General features: G+C 38.6%; 1 protein-coding gene across 4 annotated transcripts in view; it reads left to right on the top strand.

Moving 5' to 3' along the window:
* Positions 1-17,590, top strand: part of MYO16 (myosin XVI) — a 539,163-nt gene that overhangs the window by 473,378 nt on the left and 48,195 nt on the right. For all 4 annotated transcript variants that reach the window (XM_082247038.1, XM_082247037.1, XM_082247039.1 and 1 more), the window contains exon 33: positions 9,030-9,176. In XM_082247038.1, coding sequence (XP_082103164.1) covers positions 9,030-9,176 — 147 coding nt within the window. The remainder of the gene's footprint in view (positions 1-9,029; positions 9,177-17,590) is intronic.

The following is a 17,590-nucleotide window of genomic DNA, read 5'->3' as shown; positions in this document are numbered from 1 at the left end:
ATTCTGAGCACACCTCAGTCGAATCCATTTTCTCCATTTTCCCCGCACAGGGAATAACATATATCACCATAAGGTGAAGAAGGGAATATCAGCCACAGCTACTCTGAACCCAATACAGAAAGACTATTTCTTCACCACAAGGTCACAAACAGAATAAACCGCAGGATGTGGCATAATGTTTTAATGACTTTCACAACACATGTACATGTACATGTGCAACCAAGCCTTCTGATGAATACAAGAGCCTATACAGCTTAACAACTAAGCCATCCAATGAACATTCTCCAAACACAGATAACTCCATATTGTTTTATTTAAACCACTCTAGTCTCCTTAAAATACCTCCACAAACCAGAGACTCTATGAAGGCCCCTTTTAATAGAGACTGAAGCACCTCATGGGCTGGTTTTAACATTTTACAAACCATTTTTACAACACCTATTGATACGGCTCACAAAAACATTAAACTTTATCATACAAAATAAAGCTATTCCCACAGATACCCTTATAGCACACTTGTTGGTAATTCCCAAAGAAGGGAAAGATTATATGTACTCAGACTTATAGGCCCATATCATTTCTTAATTTGGACCTAAACATTTTTATAAAAATCCAAGCCAACCATCTAATCCCACATATGCAAATGATTATTTACCAAGTAGGCTTTATGCTGAACAAGAAAGCCAGAAATAATACCTGTAATCAGATTCACCCTGTCCACCTGGAAAAACTCCCCACATTATTAATCTTGGCAGGCAAACAAAAATCATTTGATAAAGTAAGCTGGTTATTTTTAAAACACAGTTTAGTAACAATATGCTGAAATGGGTAAATGTCATCTATTCAGCGCCAACTGCAGAAAAAAAAAAAAAAAAACTTTTGTTAGCCTTCCCATTACCCAATGGTACACAACAGGGATGTCTTGTATAACCCCTAATTTTAATTTTGACTCTAGAACCCCTGCTACAACACATTCAATTTAATGTCTGTATCTTGGGCATAGAAAGAAAAACATAACACCATGAAATAGGGGACTACACAGGTGGCATTCTGATTTTTTTTTTACATAACACCAAAAATCTTAATGCCAGCCTGTTGAATTACAAAATCAATCTTTCTGAATTAAAATTGAATTAAAATTGCTGAACAATATTTATTCCCACCTAATCATTGTCCACTATACTTTTAAACTTCCACTTTAAAATGACGGCTCAGAAAATGAAATTCCTTGGAGTCCATATCATCCTGGCATTTTCAGACAGCGAACATCAATAACAAAAGACCTTAAAAGATGGAAAATGGACATATGCACTTAGTGTGGCTAAGGCAACATACTGCAAATGAATATAATGTCCCTTTTGTAAAACCTGCTGCAAACCCTCCACACTACAATACCTCCTACTTTTCTCCTCTCCATGAAAAATTAATTTATAAAATTATTTTGGGGCAAAAAAAACCCCACCCAGCATTGCACACTACTTTGAATGACAAGGGAACTTGGATTTCCAGACTATGCACTCTACGATCAAGTCATACTCCTTGCTAGAATATTTGACTGCTGCAAACATGCTACCTTTTAAAAATGAGTAGCTAAAGAACAGGAATTCTCCGACATCCCTTTGTTGGCCTTACATAGATCTTTAAAAATCTGTCACTTGTAGTTCAACTTCCCTCTCTGATAGGTACAACACTAAAGGTAGTACAAACAATTAACTTTTTTTGTCTCTTTCATTTATATATCTCACTAATGACACCAGTCATAATGAACCCAGATTTCTCCCCTTGCATGCAAAACTGGCAAGACCTAATTGTTAAAAAATTTAGACTTTATCACTTTGTCTCCCAAGGGTCCCCATGACCCATATCTGAGATACAAATAATGGTTCCCCTCTAAAGTGATAAAGAGCCATACAACTGTGACATTTCATCTATTATTTGAAACCCAGACTGCCTTGAAAACTTGTGCTCAGACCCTAAATCCTCATTTATTCGCTTGCTGATGACTGCTATCCATGGTTCTGAAACTGTATAAACACAGTTCTGTACCATAAATTGAGAATATGTTGGCCTTTTCATTTCTTCTTGTACTATTATTATTACTTTTTTTACTATAAAAAAAATGTTGACACCCCCCCCCCCCCCAAGTACTAACCAGCCCGACATGCTAGTCATGCAGGCTAGTATTCCCACAGCAAGGGAGCAGAGAGCATGCAGCCCCCTGCTATGTTGATACCACCCCACATACTTTTCCACACTGAGGGTGCTATAAGAGGTGTTCAGTAAATAATGGGGTTTCTCCCCCAAAGCACTCTAGTTTAATGCTGCCTTGCTTTAGAATCTTCTGCACCCTTGTGCCCAGGTGAGGGTACCAACAGGGGGGCCTATGTTTACCTATGGGGGAAGTATGCGGTCACCTCCTCTCCAGTTAACTGGTAATATAGGTCTCCTGAACCCCTAAACAGTCTGTCTGTGCATAAAGGTAAGTGACAGAGTCAAAATAAAACCACAACACACTAAAATATATTCTTTATTATTTTCTTAACTAATGTTTACACCTTTCCAGATTGGATCAAGGTCAAATATAGGCAATAATGGTAATGGAACAAAGGAAATCCTGTTTGAAAATTGGCAAAAACCATTGTTATTAATACAGAGAATGTGGGAAATGGTTTAAAATGGGAAAATATTGGGCCGATTTCTCTTTGAATCAATGATAAATACACGTCATTGACTCACACTGGATTTGATATTTTGTTTACTCAGACCAGTAGACACAAACTTGTATATGTCTAAGTGAAAACAAATCACTGCAAAATAGTTTAAATGTATTACCATGTAAAACACTAAATAAATGATGTCATAAAGTTACCTTAAAGACCAACTTCTGGTGTCAGAATCAAGGTAAAGCCTACACCATGAAGATAAAAGAACACATCAAGCATCTATGTGAAGCTCTGATTAAAAAGTTCAAAACAGAATAGAGGAAAATGTTCAAGTCATCGAAAAAACCTTGAAATTCAGTTAAATCGCTAGTTAAAGGATAGAAAGAGTATGGCACAACTATAAATCTGCAAAGAACAGATGGTCCACCAAAACTAAGGGATCAATAAAATAAGGAGGCTTGTGAGAGAGGCAATAAAGAGGCCTGTGAAATTCCTGAAAGACTTATAGGCCTATATGGCTGACATCGGTTAGATTATGCATACAACTGTTGACTGGCTACTTCACGAGTTGTGGCTTTATGGGGGAGTAACAAAAAGAAATCCATTGTCTACTAAAACACACATGACATTAGTTTACCATAAGAAAACTCCTAAGAGACCCTGAAGTCAGGTGGAAGAAGATTATATGATTCACCTCTCCTTTTGTTCTGGTGGCCACTGTCACCAAAACAGAAAGTGGAAATCGAAAATTTTTAAGTTGTCACCAGAACATGTGAGGCTAAATCTGTTCGGGTCACAAATGTACAAGAGCGGCATTACTCTCACTTTGAAGGGAAATCTTACCAATGGAGCACATGGCAAAACATAGCAAGAGAGGGTTTTTTTTCCCTACTTTATCCAAAACTGAAAAAAAGTTATGGCTTTATATATACAGTGCCTTGCGAAAGTATTCGGCCCCCTTGAACTTTGCGACCTTTTGCCACATTTCAGGCTTCAAGCATAAAGATATAAAACTGTAATTTTTTGTGAAGAATCAACAACAAGTGGGACACAATCATGAAGTGGAACAAAATTTATTGAATATTTCAAACTTTGTTAACAAATAAAAAACTGAAAAATTGGGCATGCAAATTTATTCAGCCCTTTTACTTTCAGTGCAGCAAACTCTATCCAGAAGTTCAGTGAGCATCTCTGAATGATCCAATGTTGATCTAAATGACTAATGATGATAAATAGAATCCACCTGTGTGTAATCAAGTCTCCGTATAAATACACCTGCACTGTGATAGTCTCAGAGATCCGTTTAAAGCGCAGAGAGCATCATGAAGAACAAGGAACACACCAGGCAGGTCCGAGATACTGTTGTGGAGAAGTTTAAAGCCGGATTTGGATACAAAAAGATTTCCCAAGCTTTAAACATCCCAAGGAGCACTGTGCAAGCGATAATATTGAAATGGAAGGAGTATCAGACCACTGCAAATCTACAAAGACCTGGCCGTCCCTCTAAACTTTCAGCTCATACAAGGAGAAGACTGATCAGAGATGCAGCCAAGAGGCCCATGATCACTCTGGATGAACTGCAGAGATCTACAGCTGAGGTGGGAGACTCTGTCCATAGGACAACAATCAGTCGTATACTGCACAAATCTGGCCTTTATGGAAGATTGGCAAGAAGAAAGCCATTTCTTAAAGATATCCATAAAAAGTGTTGTTTAAAGTTTGCCACAAGCCACCTGGGAGGCACACCAAACATGTGGAAGAAGGTGCTCTGGTCAGATGAAACCAAAATTGAACTTTGTGGCAACAATGCAAAACGTTATGTTTGGCGTAAAAGCAACACAGCTCATCACCCTGAACACACCATCCCCACTGTCAAACATGGTGGTGGCAGCATCATGGTTTGGGCCTGCTTTTCTTCAGCAGGGACAGGGAAGATGGTTAAAATTGATGGGAAGATGGATGGAGCCCAAAACAGGACCATTCTGGAAGAAAACCTGATGGAGTCTGCAAAAGACCTGAGACGGAGATTTGTCTTCCAACAAGACAATGATTCAAAACATAAAGCAAAATCTACAATGGAATAGTTCACAAATAAACATATTCAGGTGTTAGAATGGCCAAGTCAAAGTCCAGACCTGAATCCAATCGAGAATCTGTGGAAAGAACTGAAAACTGCTGTTCACAAACGCTCTCCATCCAACCTCACTGAGCTCGAGCTGTTTTGCAAGGAGGAATGGGCAAAAATTTCAGTCTCTCGAAGTGCAAAACTGATAGAGACATACCCCAAGCGACTTACAGCTGTAATCGCAGCAAAAGGTGGCGCTACAAAGTATTAACTTAAGGGGGCTGAATAATTTTGCACGCCCAATTTTTCAGTTTTTTATTTGTTAAAAAAAGGTTGAAATATCCAATAAATTTCGTTCCACTTCATGATTGTGTCCCACTTGTTGTTGATTCTTCACAAAAAAATTACAGTTTTTTATCTTTATGTTTGAAGCCTGAAATGTGGCAAAAGGTCGCAAAGTTCGAGGGGGCCGAATACTTTCGCAAGGCACTGTACTTTAATAGTAACAATGCTAATGTCCTGGAATAGCCAACATAGAGTCCAGAGCTCAATCCAAAATGAAATATGTCGCTAGATTGAAAAAGATTATTTACTCACAATCCCCATGCAGCCTGACAAAGCTGTGGCAGTTTTCCATAGAGGAAAGGGGGAAATTGTCAATGTCTAGATATGTAAAACTTATGCCTGTGCATATTCTATGATTTTGCATTGTAACTAAATTAAATTACTGTGCATAGATATGTTTTCACTTTATAATAAAAAAGTCTACTTCTGTTGATTAGTGTATTAAAAAAACAACCCCCCCCCCCCCCAAAAAAAAAAAAAAATCTAAAGACTAACTAACTATATATAAACATAAATGTTTCTTCTCCCACAAAGCTAATGCAGAAAAAAATGCTAATTTTTTTAAGATTGAGAAACACCTATCTTAATCTACTGTCCCACAGTCTGCCTCTTCAACATGTCTTGTTGCAGCCTCTTTCGCACGTGTTTTCACATGAAATGCAGAACCAGAAGTCACTGCTGATTTTGCATAGTATGTGATGATTTAGGAGTCCTTCATAGTATAATGGATATTATTTTATGCATCGGTTGGGAAATGGAGGGGGGGGGGGGGTGTATTGGTGATTCATTTTATATATGCCTGGAATTCCACTTTAAGCCCACTGTAGTTTAGTTCTATGACAACAAAACATTAAACCTTAAACCGATGTCCGCTGGTCACTCGCGATCTCCCGGTGCAGAGGGAGAAAGGCAGGTGGCTGATGTAAACAAAGCCACCTGTCATTCTCCCTGATTTCCCTGGATACGGAACTGGCTAAAAAGGCGGGTCCAAAGGGTAGTAATAAACAGCGCATACTCAGACTGGTCTGAGGTGGTAAGCGGGGTCCCCCAAGGCTCAGTCCTGGGACCAACCTTGTTCAATTTATTCATAAACAACATTGAGGTCGGGATCAGTAGTTCGATATCAGTTTTTGCAGATGACACAAAATTGGGCAGGGCAATAACTTCACAACATGAAGCAGATATCCTGCAGAATGACCTGGACAAAATAACAGAGTGGGCAACGACATGGCAAATGAGGTTTAACGTGGAGAAGTGTAAGGTTTTGCACTTGGGGACTAAAAACATAAAATCACAATACACGTTAGGAGGGGAGCCCTTGGGGGAATCAAAAATGGAGAAGGATCTGGGAGTATTGGTTGATGATAGATTAGGAAACAGCATGCAATGTCAAGGGGCAGCTTCCAAAGCCAACAGAATATTAGCATGCATAAAGAAAGGGATGCATTCCAGAGATAAGACTATAATCCTTCCACTTTATAAAACTCTGGTCCGACCGCATCTGGAGTATTCCGTCCAGTTCTGGTCGCCAGTCCTCAGGAGGGATGTGTTGGAGCTGGAGAGAGTCCAGAGAAGGGCAACTAAACTAATTAGGGGATTGGAGGACCTTGACTATGAAGAGCGTCTACAATCGCTCGATTTATTCTCCCTGGAGAAGAGACGTCTGAGGGGGGACATGATAGCAATTTATAAATATCTTAATGGGGATCCCAGCTTAGAAAAAAAGCTGTTCATTCGAAGGGATTGCATGAGGACTCGAGGGCATACAATGCGATTAGAGGAGAAGCGTTTTAACCTCAGGCAACGCGGGGGGTTCTTTACTGTTAGGGCAACAAGATTGTGGAATTCTCTACCACAAGAGGTGGTTTCTGCGGGTAGTATGGTGGCTTTCAAAAGACTCTTAGACTTACATCTCAAGGATCAGAACATTCAGGGGTATGGGAGATGATTACAGCCACACATGCCTACACAGGTTGAACTGGATGGACTATTGTCTTTATTCAACCTCACCTACTATGTAACTATATGTAACTGCAGAGATCATACGATCCTGCTATGTAGGATTGTATGTCTCTGTGGTTACATCACTAGCCACACCCCTTTACAGTTAGAAGCACGCCCCTAGGGACACACTTAACCCCTGCATCACCAATAAAGTTGACCCCTTCCCTGCCAGTGTCATTTTTACAGTAACAGTGCATATGTATAGCACTGATTACTGTAGTAATGTCACTGGTACCCCCAAAAGTGTCAAAAATGTCAGTCAAGGGTCCGATCTGTCTGCCGCAATGTCGCAGTCCCGCAAAAAAATTTGCAGATCGCCGCCATTACTCGTTAAAAAAAAAACACCAAAAATGACAGAAATCTTTCCCTTAGTAAACGCAATAACTTTTGCGCAAACCAATCAAAATACGCTTATTGCTAATTTTTTTACCAAACATATGTAGCAGAAAACAAATTGGCCTAAAATGTTAAACAATTTTGATTTTTAAATTTTTTTGGGGGGGATTTTAAATAAAAAATTGTGAAAAATATTGTTATTTTTTCTAAATTGTCGCTGTTTTTTTGTTTATAGCGCGAAAAGTAAAAATCGCACAAGATGATCAAATACCACCAAAAGAAAGCTCTGTTTGTGGGAAAAAAAGGACGTCAATTTCATTTGGGTACTGCATAGCACGACCGCGCAATTGTTAGTTAAAGTCAAGCAGTGCCGAATCGCAAAATAGGGCCTGGTTAGGAAGGGGGTAAAATCTTCCGGGGCTTAAGTGGTTAAGAAGACACAGCTTGGCAAAGAACATCTTAGCATACAATTCTTTGTAAGTTCATACTTGACTTGATAATTTGATAACTTCTTGGAGTATATCTTCCAAGAAACCCTGGAAATACTATGCAGAGAAATTTCTCTTTGTCCTTCTGTGTCTGTGTGTACATATAGCATTTAGCAATCTACTTTACTGAACCTATATTCTAAGTTAAAGTTACAATAACATTATGTGGTATATAAGCACAGAACATTCAATCAACTCTCTCTGTTATGCTGAGGATGATGTTGCAATCATGATTGAATGTTCTGTGCTTATATACCATGTCTGTCTAGACTCTTATCATTTGGAGTTTAGGCTTCCGGTAAGGAGGCACTTCATATGTTCTACGGTGGAGGTGCACTTGAGTAACCAGCACTTGCATTTGATTTTATCCATTTCAGTTGGACAATAATTTGTTGTTTGTTGACTCCTGGGCTTCATACTAGTTCTTGGACATTAAAATAATTTTCTAAACAAAAAAAAAAAAAAAAAAATCATTTTCTTTTACTGCAAGTGACATGTCTGTCCCGGGCTTAATATTCAGTCCTGAAATCAGAGGTTGTTTACTTCCTTTCAAGTTACTAATTTACTTTTTTTACTTCATATAAACTTTCTGTAAAGTACCCAAAATACATAAAAGTAATGAAATGTATAAAAAAATGGAAACTTTATGATTCATGATGTCAACTTATATAAATCAAAGACATTATATAGAAGTCAATTTCACATACAGTCATGTGTAGGAAAAAACATGGTTAATACGTCTGGTAGCAAACACAATCTGAATAGGTTAATAAAAGGATTAATAAAGGCTAAAAAAAAAAAAAAACTCATTGAAAGACTATGTTGCATAATTGGATGCTAAGCAATAACGCTATTAATATTGCGCTATAGACTGAAAGGTATTTTCATTCCTTAGTAGTTTTATGATAAGGGAATGAGGGCATTCAATTTTTCTGTTATGAATGCTATCTATAGTATTTATTTATTTTTTTCATTTCAGTTGCAAAATTCTATGGAAAAAAGTAGACAAAAGCCAAATATCTGTCATCTGATGTTCATAATCTGTAAAATTGCGATAGATATTTTATGTATTGAAAGACAGGCTGCCAGAACAGTGCACCCATTCAGCAACTTTTTCTTCTTTCCAAGGTGTTCAGCAGAATCTGAATACGAGCACTGGGGAAGATACTGCAATGCCAGATACTCAAGATACAAATGCAAATAATCAAGATAACCAGCCATTAAGCACTTTATCTACATGTGTACCATGTGAGAATGGAAACTCTGTTTCTAGTGGTAAGTTCCCATTGAAAGAAAAGGAAGAAACCTACAAGTATGCACTGAAGATTAAAAAACATTCTCTTTTCATAGTTTAAAACTTCTTTTGATTTGTGTTTTACCACACAAAATGTATATTTTGTACTTCTCTAGCTTTATCTTTTCTCAAAAGGGGGATTTGCTGCTGTTTAGAAGTATACACCATGCACAGCTAGTACTAGGCAAAACAGCAAGCTACCCATTTACATCACTTTGGAAGAATAATTGTTTTATCGGAACAAAAGGCGTTGATGCAACTATGTACATTCCCACAATTTTGCAGAGCAACCATTTCAGATGAACGGAGGTTGAGTCAGATTCCATTAATGTTGTACTTCATGTGACTGTCCAAAAAAATATTTAAATGTTGTGACTTTATTAGAATTATTTTCATTTGTAAAAATTTTTTATAGAGACACTGTTATCAGGCAACACATTTGTGCTACTGTAGTTTTCTTCACCTTCTGTCACTTTTTTAAGAGTGTCAGAGGCATTCTGTTTTAGGCCCTGTAATGGCCTGGATTTCCCTAAGGTAAATGGGTGTTTGTTGCAATGCTTCCCTGAGGCTGTCTACAAGAGAATGCTTGCACATTATCAGTGACAGCATTAAGTACAAATGATTAGCTCATGCAGAAAAAAACTCATCCTGTACCCCGTTGTTACTCACAGAGCAGTGGAGGCTTCAAGGGTTGTAGCTGGACATCATGGTGGCCTAGAAGGGAGGGAACAGCAAGGGCTGTCTGGAAGTGCTGGAAGAGGAAAATGTTATTACCGTCACAGACAAAAAGACATAAGGGACTGCTTTACATGGTCAGCAGCGGTAATTGCTAACTTTAAACATTTTCTCTATGTGAGAAGCCTAAGCAGTGTTTCCGGATGAAAATTTAGTTTTTTTGTTTTTTAAAAAAAACACCAGGCAAATGTTAAATCAGCATGGCCTCATTCAAATACACAAGAGACATGTTCTGAGTTGTGTGCTCAGAGCAACATTTTTTTTTTTTTTTTTTTTAACATTTTGTAATATAGTGACATCATTTTACAGTGTTGTAATGATTTTATTTTAAGTACAATTATTTAATACACCAACCCATTAACGCACAGCACAACACACACACAACCAAACTTTGTACATACAGGTATTTGACATAGAAGTCCAAGACACACAAAAAAAAAACAATTTGAAAGGCTCCTTACCCACTTTTATTGTCTATCTTTTAGCATATGCACACATTATTCTGGTTTCTGATTGAAAGAACACATAATTATAGAATTATGGGAATAGGTGGTTATATACATAAACCTTCCAAAATGCAGTGCGGGAATACCCTTTAATATATCTCTCACTAAATAAAAATAGTAAAAAAACACAAAAAGCTATGATGACCTAGAATGATGGGCAAAGTCCTAGAGTTTTCTTCACAAGCACTAACACTAGCTATCCTAACCATTTGCCTGACAAATGTAGGCCTTAGTTTGCTACAATCACTGTATAGAGTGTGAGGCCTTTTTCACACGTGCAGGTTCCATTGTGATCAGCAAGGGATCTGTCCACTGATCCCCTACTGATCAGAGCAGAGAGGGTGGATGACAGGTCCATGTCTGCTTAGTTTATTAAAAGCGGACACAGACACATCCTTCTCTGCTCTATGGGCAGCTGGGTATAAACGGACTCTATTATCAGTTTCCACCCGACTACCTTCAATCTGATCTGCCTACACAGAGGAGAACGGATCCCCTTCTGTTTCTTTTTAGTGGACCAGATCAGATTTGAGGTAGGCGGGTGTAAACAGACACAAGTCCGTTTATACCTACCAGTGGATAAATGGATCGTCTAATCAGGTCTGCCTGAAAAACTAACAGACGTACCTGATCGGTAGAGTCATGTGAAAGGGTTCTTAGAGTCCCCCTCTGCTGGCTGTTGTATTCAGACAGCTGCAGAACCCACAGCTGTCTGTGGGTTCACACACCCACCCAGAATACCCAAACATTAAATTAATCTGATTAGCTGCGGTCACTGTTCGACTTCCAAATCCTTCCATTTTCAGACCAAAGTTTGTTGGGTTCAGTGGTGCCAAAGGGGCCACCCATGGCTTGAAACCCATACCTTCAGACTCAAAATCATCCACACCCACCTTCAAGCCATAACCACTTACCTGATCTAAGAACAACTGTCCCTAAACTGATAATTCACTCATACCCCACTCATGCCATGAATAACAGATTTATATATTAGGTTTATAAGGGGACGTAAATTATGGCTCAATATATACTGCTGGCCACAGTGGCAAGGTCTGACTTGGTGACATTTTCTATGTTCAGAAATAATTACATGTTTTGGCAGTTCTGGGCTCTGACATATTGATATTCGGCAGTTTGGTATTTTGATATATTAAAGCATCCTAACATGACATAAGTTAAAGGTAATTCATGAAACAGTTGGATGTTTCCTTCATTTATTTAATCAAACTTCTCAGATCATAAGGGTACTGGAGAAAGAGCTGTATGTTGACCAGAAGCAATGACATGGACGGTTTTATTGCTACTGGACTTTCAATTCTATCTATTCAGTATTCAAACAGGTAATGTTTGGCTGCAGGGGTGCATTCAACAATAATGGACTGAGCAGATTAGGTCTAATCTAAAAGACAATCTCCCCATAAATGGTCAACTTTCAATAATTTCCACTCCAGTAAAGTGCTCATTAAAGACATTGCAGTTAATAAAGCTGTAACTTGGATCAAAGTCTTTACTTATTGCAATATAAACATTAAAAGATATACTTAAGCCTGCTAAGGCAGTGATGCCCCTGAACTTCAAAGGGCACTTGTAGGTTACCTTTAATGCTTATAAAATCATATTATCAAAATAAGTATGTCACAGATGATTTTACATGTACCTTTATAAAGATTCTTTATGTACATAGTTGTGATAATGATAGCACAGTGTTTACACAAGTGTGTGCAAAGGAAATTTTTCAGAATGTAATCAACAGTTTTAATTTATCTTTCCAAACCGTACTGGCTTTGACTTCAAGTCACTTATCTGTGTTGACGTACTTCAATGAACTTTTGAGCACATGGAAACTTTACTTTTTTGATAAGGCATCTTATCATATTGCCGTTCATAGAAATGAGCAGATGAATCACTGATGCTGTGGCCTTAGATCAAGGCTTCTCATTGATATGTGAGTATTGTAGTAAGTGTAAATGATGTTTTGAAGTCTTTCGAAACATGTAGGCAGTGCACAGTATTCTTTTTTATTTTATGTATTTGGACAAACACATTCAAAAGTAAACTGTACTAGCGGAACTATAGAAATAGCCATGGCTGACTTCCTTCAGGAAAATGCCTTTTTTTGACCTCAGTATTTTGAGTCACAGACCACCATCAAGAATTACACTAGTAAAGCAAAGGAAAATTCAGAAATCCTTAATTATTCTGAGTCAGTGATTCAGAAAATATTAAAATCTGTGAATCCGCATAACAGACATCAGCACTGAAAAGGAGAATTAAGCAAAAGCAACCCCTTTATTTACTCATTACAGGCTTCCTTTAAGCTACCATACACTTGACACTTGAGATGGCAGTCAGCTGATCTACTATGAACTGAATAATTTAAAACCCCCTTTCACAACTGTCTAGTGTAGTGTGGTGCATTATACACAGTATTTGGCACATAGACATACCTTGCACTAAGAAAGTACATTTATTATGGTTTCAGCTATATGCTTCAGCTCTTAGTTTAGGAAATTATTTCTTGACACAGGTTCACTCTTAACCACTTTCAGACCGGAGGATTTGGCTGCTCAATGACCAGGCCCTATTTTGCGATTCGGCACTGCATGACTTTAACGGACAATTGCGTGGTCGTGCGGCACTGTACCCAAACGAAATTGACGTCCTTTTTTTCCCACAAATAGAGCTTTCTTTTGGCGGTATTTGATCACCTGTACGATTTTACAAACAAAAACAGAGCGACAATTTTGAAAAAATAACAATATTTTTCACATTCTTTTATATGAAATTCTCAAAAAAAATCAAATTTTTTTTTACATTTTAGGCCAATTTGTTTTCTGCTACATATTTTTGGTAAAAAAAATCATAATAAGCATATTTTGATTGGTTTGCGCAAAGTTATTGCGTTTACTAACTACGGGAAAGATTTATGTCATTTTTACTGTTTTTTTTTTTACTAGTAATGGCGGCGATCAGTATGGGTGATCAAGGGGCTAAACATGACCCTCGGGCGTGATTCTACCTGTGGGGGGGGCGTGGCTTGTGAAGTCATCACAGAGACATGTGATCCTATATAGCAGGATCACATGACATCTGTGATCACTTCCGGAAGAAGAACGGATGGCTGTGTTTACATCAGCCGTCCGTCCTTCTCGGTCAGCGGCAGGAGATTACGAGTGGCCGGCGGCCATTGGAGCCGCCTGTCACACGCACTAGCTTCCCCGCTGACGATTGCCCCCTAGCTCCTCCCAGGCGAGCGCCGTACATGTAAGGGACTTAGCCTGGGAGTGCTAGACTGCGCCGTACATCTGCAGCAAGCGATCGGCAAGTGGTTAAATAAGTCCCAGAAACGTATATACCGTATATTCGTATCTATTAGGATCAATGAGAAAAATGATACAGTAAAACATCTTCTGAAAAAACATGTGTAAAGAAAAGGGCGCTCACAGTGCTAAATATTATAAATACAGTGATAGCTCAAATAAATAAACATGAGATAATTAGATACAGAACAAATGAAGAAAAAAATATTAAAAAATGCAAAACAATGTGACAATTCCCAACACCAAATAAGTGCTTTAGGACAGAGAAGTCTTCTAATTCCTTCACCACGGGTGCACAAAGGGTAGATGGCAACTCACCAAATTCTCCCTTTTTACAGAGGTCAAGAAGCGCTTTTGGAAAACCAGATTGGTTCCACAGCTCACACCGCCCCACTCCAATGATCCCTCAGGGTATGGCTAGGATAAATGAATGCACTCCACAGGAGACATAATTTAAAATGACTTCATAGATTTTTATAAGTTTATTTGATGATATAAAAACAAGTATACAAAGATTGCACTCACATGTATATGTGCCTGTGTCCCAGCACTAGGTTTTTACAGCATGTGCAGATGGGCTTGAAATTCATGCTTCGCTCTCAATGGTAGGCCTAATGGGTAGTCACACCAGACCCGGAAGTGACGAATCCCCAGCTCCGACGTACGTTTCACCATATCAGTAAGTGGCGAACCGCCATTTCCGGTTTGCATTTATAATGTTAAAATTAATTCTATTTGTTGGACTCCAATATGGAGGATGGGGACAACATTTGGAGAGAGAATCTCTCTCTAGAAACAATGCCCATCTCCTTAAGCCAGACATACCAAGCTGTATCCACAATAGTTGTTTATATACGTTAGAAACTTTATAATCCATAAATACATGTAACATTAATCTCTATTCGATTCACTTTTTATTCACTTTTTAAAAAGGCAGCCACTCTTTCATGCACTTAGGGTGCTATCATTTGATGATATGACACCAAAATATCTTCTGGATTTTTAAATTCACTGCTGCTTTTAAAAAATTGTAATCCTTCAGAAAATGTATTTTAGGCAGGAAACTGTTTTCGTCAAAGTATTTGATATTCCACTCATTTTCTTTTACTGTGATAAAAAATATGATTTCAAATAAACATCACTAACCAACCATGTTTAAATTTAACAGAGTTTAACTGGTAGATTAAACATTAACTGTGCAGTCCTTGTTTACATACTACAAAAGACTATAATTATATCATGGGGAAAACATCAGAAAAAATGTAAGTAAATATAAACGTTGAAAGAAAAGAGAAATTATAACCTACATTGAAACAAATACATGCATTCTTACTAGAGATAGGTACTTTTCTTAAGAAAAAACCTCTCTGACAATTATTTTCATTCCCCGAAATACTTACGGGTCTTTTTTTATCGTCAGGGCCGGTTCACATTTCTGCGAGTGCGCCGATCGCATGTAATTCGGAGCGCACTGCTCCTTCATTACATGCGATCGGAGGTGCTGATGCGAATTCAGTCATACACTTTGTATGGCTGAATTTGCACTGTATCCGCACCAAACACGCACATGACCCTTTTTTCCAGCCGCATCAGAATCGGATCGCACAGTGGTTCACACTTGTGCGATCCGATCCTGTGAGAACTGTCAGATCGCACTGCGATATGCAATCAAACTGGGGGTTTCGTAACATTTCATTGACACCCCCTGCGTATCGCATATGGCAGTGTGAACTGCCAGATGTGCGTTTGCGATTGCAAATTCGCAGCCTTCCCGCATCGCACAAGTGTGAACCGGGACTTATGGACATTTATTTATTTATTTATTTATTTATTTTCTATTTATTTATTTATTTTGAAAAATAATACATAGTTTCTTTAGAACACCCACACACAACCCACTCACATAAACACACATTTAAAGAGGTGTTTGGGAGAAAATTTTATTTTAGAAAAGCTGTTCTTCTAAGGTCATTCTGGTACTTTTTTTTTTTTGGGTTGACCCTGTTTTAGCTGCTAAACTGTCTAAGCAGCTGTCACCCAGCAGGGGACACTGACTGCAACTGCCATTCTGTAGTTTTTTTTTTTAATTCTTTATTTGAAACAATATGCAAATATTATCAAAAATGCAATCCAAACCAGATATCAGTAAGTTAATACATGTATATAACACCGATACATGAGGTAGAGCTTACAGAAATCTATACGACCCAATTGAGTTAGCTGGTGTATACCTCCCAACAAGGGGGATATACATAACCATAACCAGTCCAAGACCAGCTAGGGCTTCCATGCACTGGTATCACCAGCCTTGGGTCTAATGCAGAAAAAATGGTTATGTCAACATATCGCACACAGTTTTTCTCATTATTTAATATTAGGGAGGGGTTATATGGGGGGTTCAGGGAGTGGGATCCCAACATGTTATGGGATTACTGGTATTTTTATGCCTAATGAAGGTGTTGGAGGTGAAGAAAATGTGACTGAAATCAAGATGCACTGGAGCATGAGTATAGTCAAGTCGCCCTATAACTTGGGGTCAGGGTTACCAAATGTAAATACTGAGAGCATATGTAGGCTGCCCACTTGAGCCAGACATCCATTCTGCAGAGTTTTGAGCTGGTGGTCACTTTATTAATAATGCCTCAGAGAGAGCGTAGAAACTGACATGATCAACAGGCATTTACTAAAAATATACTCACAATAATATAAAAAACCTTTCACTGCTACATTTACAGATCAAAAGAGAGCTATTTAGCTTTCTTTTCCTTAAGGAAGTAGAATTGGTTACCATAATTTAGTTGCAAAGCATACTATCCTAATTTAATTTTCACATTTAAAATGTTAAAGTATACTGTATCTATAGCCAAAAACATATTTGTTAGGCCCCTTTCACACTTGTGCGACCTGAAAGTGACATGACTTTGGCATGACTTGAAGCAATACCTGTCTAATCTTGAGGTCTATGGACCACAAGTCACATTAAAGTCAGTAGCGCAGGGATTACTTTGAAGTCACACAGATATGAACAGTAACCAGTGGAAATCATGGTGTAGGACTTGTCATGCGACTTTGCATTCCCAAGTCGCAGGACAAATCGCACAAGTGTGAAAGGGGCCTTACTTGTACATTACAGAAATAGGGCATTTACACTCTTGATTAACTTGGTTATCCCCCCCCCCCCCCCGGGTCAGCTAGTGTCCTTAGGGTGATGGATGTGCCTTCAGATGTCTCTTTAAGGGCTTAGTCCCTTATTTTTATGGCATTTTGTACAGGTTAGAGAGGTTGATGCTGTCTGTGCTAAGCAGATGAAGTGCCGGTTCCCAGCAGTCTCACTCATCTGTTTGTGGTTCGTTTGCATATATAATTAAGAACACAGTCAAGGACATTTGTTTAATATACAAACACGTTTATTATACTTCCAATAGTTCATAAAGTTCAGAGACGATTTCAAATATATTGTCATGTATTGTAAAATTTTATATATTTTTTCACTATTTTGTGCGTGGCACAAACTGTGCGATGCTATTTTTAAAATTTACTTTGAACATACGTAAAATGGGTGCCTACATCCTTAAGCTGTTAATAACTACAAAGGTGTATTTTTTAACCGGTTGCGGACCGCCCACCGCATATATAGGGTGGCAGGCAGGCCCTCCTGTGTGAACTGACGTAGGGCTACGTCGGTCGCGCGCCAGCAGCTAGGGGGCGAGCGCGTGCCTCCAGCGGTGCGCTCCCGCCCCCATGTGGCAGCGGGGACTCTGATGCACCGGTCAGGTGGCTCCGATTTCTGCCTGACACCTGCGATTGCTCCCTGCTGAGACAGAAGAACAGTCA

The sequence above is a fragment of the Pelophylax lessonae genome (assembly GCF_965119305.1).
Source record: "Pelophylax lessonae genome assembly, chromosome: 2".
Lineage (NCBI taxonomy): Eukaryota > Metazoa > Chordata > Amphibia > Anura > Ranidae > Pelophylax > Pelophylax lessonae.
Note: the sequence above shows the minus strand (reverse complement) of the source record. Positions and strands in the feature narration are given on the sequence as shown.